At 26.3% G+C, this 5,368-nt stretch overlaps 1 protein-coding gene across 1 annotated transcript; it reads right to left on the bottom strand.

The window, feature by feature from the left end:
* Positions 1 to 1,729: 1,729 nt before the first annotated feature.
* LOC128956791 (uncharacterized) lies at positions 1,730 to 5,150 on the bottom strand. Its single transcript, XM_054302507.1, has 2 exons — positions 5,064 to 5,150; positions 1,730 to 3,614 (listed from the first exon to the last, which is right to left on the bottom strand). The coding sequence occupies exons 1-2, from the start codon at positions 5,110 to 5,112 to the stop codon at positions 1,834 to 1,836; spliced, it is 1,830 nt and encodes a 609-aa protein (XP_054158482.1). The 5' UTR covers positions 5,113 to 5,150; the 3' UTR covers positions 1,730 to 1,833.
* Between the last annotated feature and the right edge of the window lie 218 nt (positions 5,151 to 5,368).

Here is a 5,368-nt window from a genome sequence, read left to right as displayed (position 1 = left end):
TTATTTTGGAAAAAATGTTGAAATCATTAGAATTATAACAATACTATTATATGTGTTATGTTTAATCATTTACAGTATTTATTACTATAACTATTGCGCGGGTATTTCGCTTAAATTTTTATCAGTATTTGATATGCTGTCCGGTTTGCGGACACCCAGTAGTGTTGGACTCATTGACACTCAAACACTGATAAAGTTTATAAATATCTCAAAGTTTTTGTTTAAAATAAATCAATTAATTAATCAATATATGTCATTAGTATTTACAACTATATTATTATTTATGATATATAACGTGGGTTTTATAAAATTTCTAATATATGGTTTGCATAATATAGTAATTTTTATCATATTTATAAAACACACTTATGCTATCTATACCTGGAATGTCATCTATTTTTATTTATTATGTTATTATCTAAATATAAGACTAAAAACTTTAAATAAATTAATTTTTGTCAATTATAATACTACTAATAATAATAAACAATTACAATATAACAAATTTTTAAATTCATTACATATATTGAATAAACTTTGTAATGATATTAATGAATATAATACTGAATTTTGGTCTAAATATTTTGCATCAATTTGGCTTATAATGGGTGTAACGATTGTATTTATATTTTCACTATTAATATTGTTAACGTCTAATTTTATGACATATCTTTTACTAGTTAATGCAGTTATAGTTGGTATTATATTATTTACAATATTATTATCACTTTCATCACAATTAAACAAACAATTTTTTATACTTTATATAAAATTTACATCCATACAAGTAAAATATTAAATTTTTTATCTAAATCCGAAATTTATAGCAATGTTTGAAATGGCAACTAAAAGTTTTATTTTAATTATAAAAAAATCATTTAATTATATGTATTTTTATATTTTACTATTAGATGTGTATATGATTTATGGAAATTACAGTATTATATATCCTATAATACTGTATATGACTTTTGCAATGATTTTGTTACTAAATATAACATTACATTATTTAATAAAACTATATTACTAATGATGGCTATAATTATTTTATTTTTTGTAATATATAATAAAAATTGTATTTATATATACTGTATATATTTTTATTATATTGTTATGTATTTATTAATAATTTCTATACACAATATTAGTATAATTGAGATTTAGTGTAAACAACTTTTTTCATATCGCCTCCTGAATAGTAGTAAATATTTTTCATAATTTTAGTTTATATTTATTGAAATCAAATAATATAATAAAATAAAATTATTAATAGTATGAAATAATTATTTAATGTTGCAAAAAAATAATCTTTTTAAATAAATAGATAATTTTTATGATTTTTAAAAATAATTATTTTTGTATGTTTTATTAATATGTTTGTTTTAAGCATAAATTAATTCACTAAATGTTTTAAACATTTTTTTAATTTATTTATTACAAATAATTAAAAAATAGTTGTCAATAATTTATTAAACATCACAAACATTTATATATTTTTTCTATATTAATATATGTGTGCGTTTATCATTATTTATTTTTTAAACAAACAAACAAACTAATAATACAGTATAATAATTTTAAATTATAATTTATAGTTATTTATTATATTAATTTTTTTTAAAGTAGTCAATTTTAGTAAATTTTAATTTTTTGTCATTAAAAATAACAGATTATTTATATATATATATCTATCAGTATATTCTTGTACTTTAAACTAATTCTATATAATATTAATAATAAAATCTAATAATTAATAATAATATTGAATATTAATTAGCAATCAATTATAATTAAATTGTTTTTTTAAAAACAAATTTTATATTATCCATAAATTTATACTGGATTTATATCATTGCCATCGCCATCGCTACCACCATCACGACTGTCCTCGTCATCATTATAGTCATCGTCTTTTTTGTCGACATCGTCTTCATCGTCATCATCATCATCATCATTATCACCACCGACGACACGACTGTCTTCTTCAGACTCGGCTGACGATGACGAACGACTATTATCGCCAGTGTTGACGTCGTTGATGTCGAGACCGGACTCTCCTTTTTCGCGCTGTGCCGGCACTGTCATTATGGGTCGGGCATATCCTGGAGGGCCGGCTAAACCACTAGAATGCGACAATCCCGGCAAAGCAGCCAATCCACCGTTAGTATAGCTGAATCCACTACTACTACTACTACTACTACTACCGCCGGTCAACGGTTCGTATGTTCGGCGCCATTGTTCACTAACTGAATCCCATTGGTCAACAATTCGCATACCGTTTTGTTCAAATACCCGTCGATCCCAACCGCGACCTTTGATCGGCACATCCGGCGGCGGTGTCCTGGGTGGATGATTTTCCCCACAGTATGGCCTTTCTTTGCTTGGATAGCAGACACACGAGTAGCCATTGAAATAAGTATTATGAGGACAGGTATGCAGTGTTGCAACCATATTGATACACTGATAGAATTGGGTATTACTGGTCGTACTCGGAAACAGTCCCTCGCTTTTTGGACACCGAAACTCGATTGTCGGTGGTATGTAAGGTCGGCGACAACCGCGATGACCATCAAAAACTTCTCCCGGTGGACAGTCATGCCGACACGGCTGCCCATTGACGCACTGGTAGTATTGGTTCTCTCGGGTCGGATGCCTAAACCAGCCGTCCAGTCGCGGACAGACAAACGTATCCGAACATCGGGAGCCGTCGAATACTTGTCGTCGCGGACAACTACGCAAATTCGGTCGATTATACTGGCACTGGTAGTACTGGGTCGAGTCATACGGACACGGATAGTTGCCCCACGATCGCGGACATTGAAATTCAGTATGCGATGATGATGCCGATGCAGCTGCTGGTGATTGTGGCACCCGCTCAGTTCGTACAGTCCTGACCACTGTATTGTGGCGCCGTTGGTTAGTAGTATAGTGGCGTCGTTGGCTAGTAGTATAGTGGCGTCGTTGGCTAGCAGTATAGCTGGCTGAACGTCCCGATGAGCTGCCTGTGCGCTGATGTGTGCCAACAATGCAGGCATACTTACCATCGAATACCGTACCCTCTGAACAGGTATGTAATTTGGATTCCCAATACTTGCATTCGTAGTACTGGTTCTTATAGACGGGATGTGGATAGCGGCCCATCGGATGCGGACACTTATAACCGGGTTCACATTGTTTACCATCAAACAGCTCACCCGATGGACACTGGCGCCGAGTGGCCCGTCCGTAGCAGCATTCAAAATATTGGTCAGGTTTACCAGGAAACAGATAGTTGCCTCCGAGTTCTGGACACTGGAAATAGGGTACACATCGGTCGACACCGTCGTAGATATGATCAGCGGGACAGTGGTGCAAAACTGGTAGCCAATTATGGCACCGGTAGTAATAGGCGTCACTGAAATAGTGTCTGTATTGGCCAGAACTTTGCGGACATTTAAACGGTTCGATACATTGGCGACGATCAGTGTTGAACACTGTCAGCGATACGTTATCCCTGGATAGATGACAACGCTGTAGGACTGCCCTGTTATTGTAGCACATAATATAGGAGTGTTTGTCATCCGGGTGCTCATAGTTGCCATCCTCGGTACAGTCGATTGTACAACAATGGTGTGCTAAAAAATATTTAATAGTTAATATGATATTTAATTTAAAAAAAAAAATTTTTTTTTGTGTCAATAGTTAATAATAATAAATAATTTTTTCTAATTAGTTTATATTGTTTTTTTTGTTGAATAAATTATATTTGTTATTACCTTTTAATATTTTTTAAAAAAAAACTAATATACAGTATATATATATTTCACTAAATAAATTAATTCACACTATTTAGATGTAATTTTATTTTTTTTTGTGAAATATTATATATTAATGACTCATTAAATTGTTTTATGTGTGATTTTTTTTAATAACATAATTATTGTAATGTCTAATAATTTAGTTCACATTTTTGTAATTAAATATAGCAGCAAATAGTTGTTTTGAATTTATATTTATTTTCTATTAAGAAAAATAAACTGCACTTTATATTTTTATGACATTATTTAATTTACTGTATAATATATATTATTTATATGTATATATATTATCTATAAAATCATTTAACAAAACAAAAAAAACTTACTATATTTATTTATTTATTTTATTTTTTTTAATTAACTATTTATTGAAATACTGTTACATTAGATATATATTTTTTCTAATTATATTACTATAGTATTTATCTATTTATTATATATGTTTAGCCCTGACCTTAAACCAGACAATAATAACAACAAAATTAATAATATTAAATATTATTTGCATCTTATCGTTATTGATTCAACAAACAAACAAAAAAAAACACTTAAAATTTTATTTTTAATAGTATATAAAGGATAATAAAATAATAATAAATATTTTATTTTTTTATATAAAAAAATAATATTAATAAATTATTTTAATAATTTAATTTAAATATATAAAAAAATTGAGTTTAAATTTGTTTCATTAATGTTGTTATTAATTTAAATATAATTAATTAAATTAAACAATTTTTTTTATATTATAATAAAGCAGATACTTTTTATTATTACTTTATATTTTTATATAAATTAAAGTTTAGATCAATTTTTTTTTTGAAAAATAAATTATTATTTCAATTAATTCAATGTCTCAGTTAATTATATTTAATTAGTGAAAATAATTATTATAACAAAATTATACTAAACTTTAGTTTAATTAGTGTGAGAAAGAGATTTTTGTTTTATAGTAATAAATTATATTTAAAACAACAATTATGTATTAATATTATTATTATCTAAAAAAAACTTATAACTGTTTTGTCATATTTGTTAAACATTTCCTATTTCTTAACGCGTAATCAGTTTTATATTATTATTATTATTACAATATTAAAAATCTACTTATAATTTATTAATAACAAAATTATGGGATTAGACTAAACAGCGATAATACCGAGTGTGATATATTTATAAATTAAATATATATATATATATATATATATATATATTTATTATATAATACAGGTATAAAACAATACAATAAAATAATGTAATACTTACTTGTTGTACAAAATGTTAAGCATATAATAATAAATATAATGAAATACATTATTATTTTTATTATTACAATACTACAAATATAATTGCTATTATTATTATAACAATAATATGTAGTATATATATATATATATATACGTTGAATAAAAATATTATTCAAACAATAATAAACATTTCATTCACATATAAAATAAAATTTATTGAATGTTAATTACATTCAAAAAAAATATATCAAATATTAAATAAATATTTAATATAAAACAACTTTTTTTGAGTTTTTTAAAAAAACTTTTCACAAAAAATAAAAT

This window comes from Oppia nitens, unplaced genomic scaffold, assembly GCF_028296485.1.
Source record: "Oppia nitens isolate AA-2021 unplaced genomic scaffold, nextdenovo-longstitch-racon4-pilon3 scaffold32_pilon_pilon_pilon, whole genome shotgun sequence".
NCBI lineage: Eukaryota > Metazoa > Arthropoda > Arachnida > Sarcoptiformes > Oppiidae > Oppia > Oppia nitens.
This window is presented reverse-complemented; position numbering and strand designations above follow the sequence as displayed.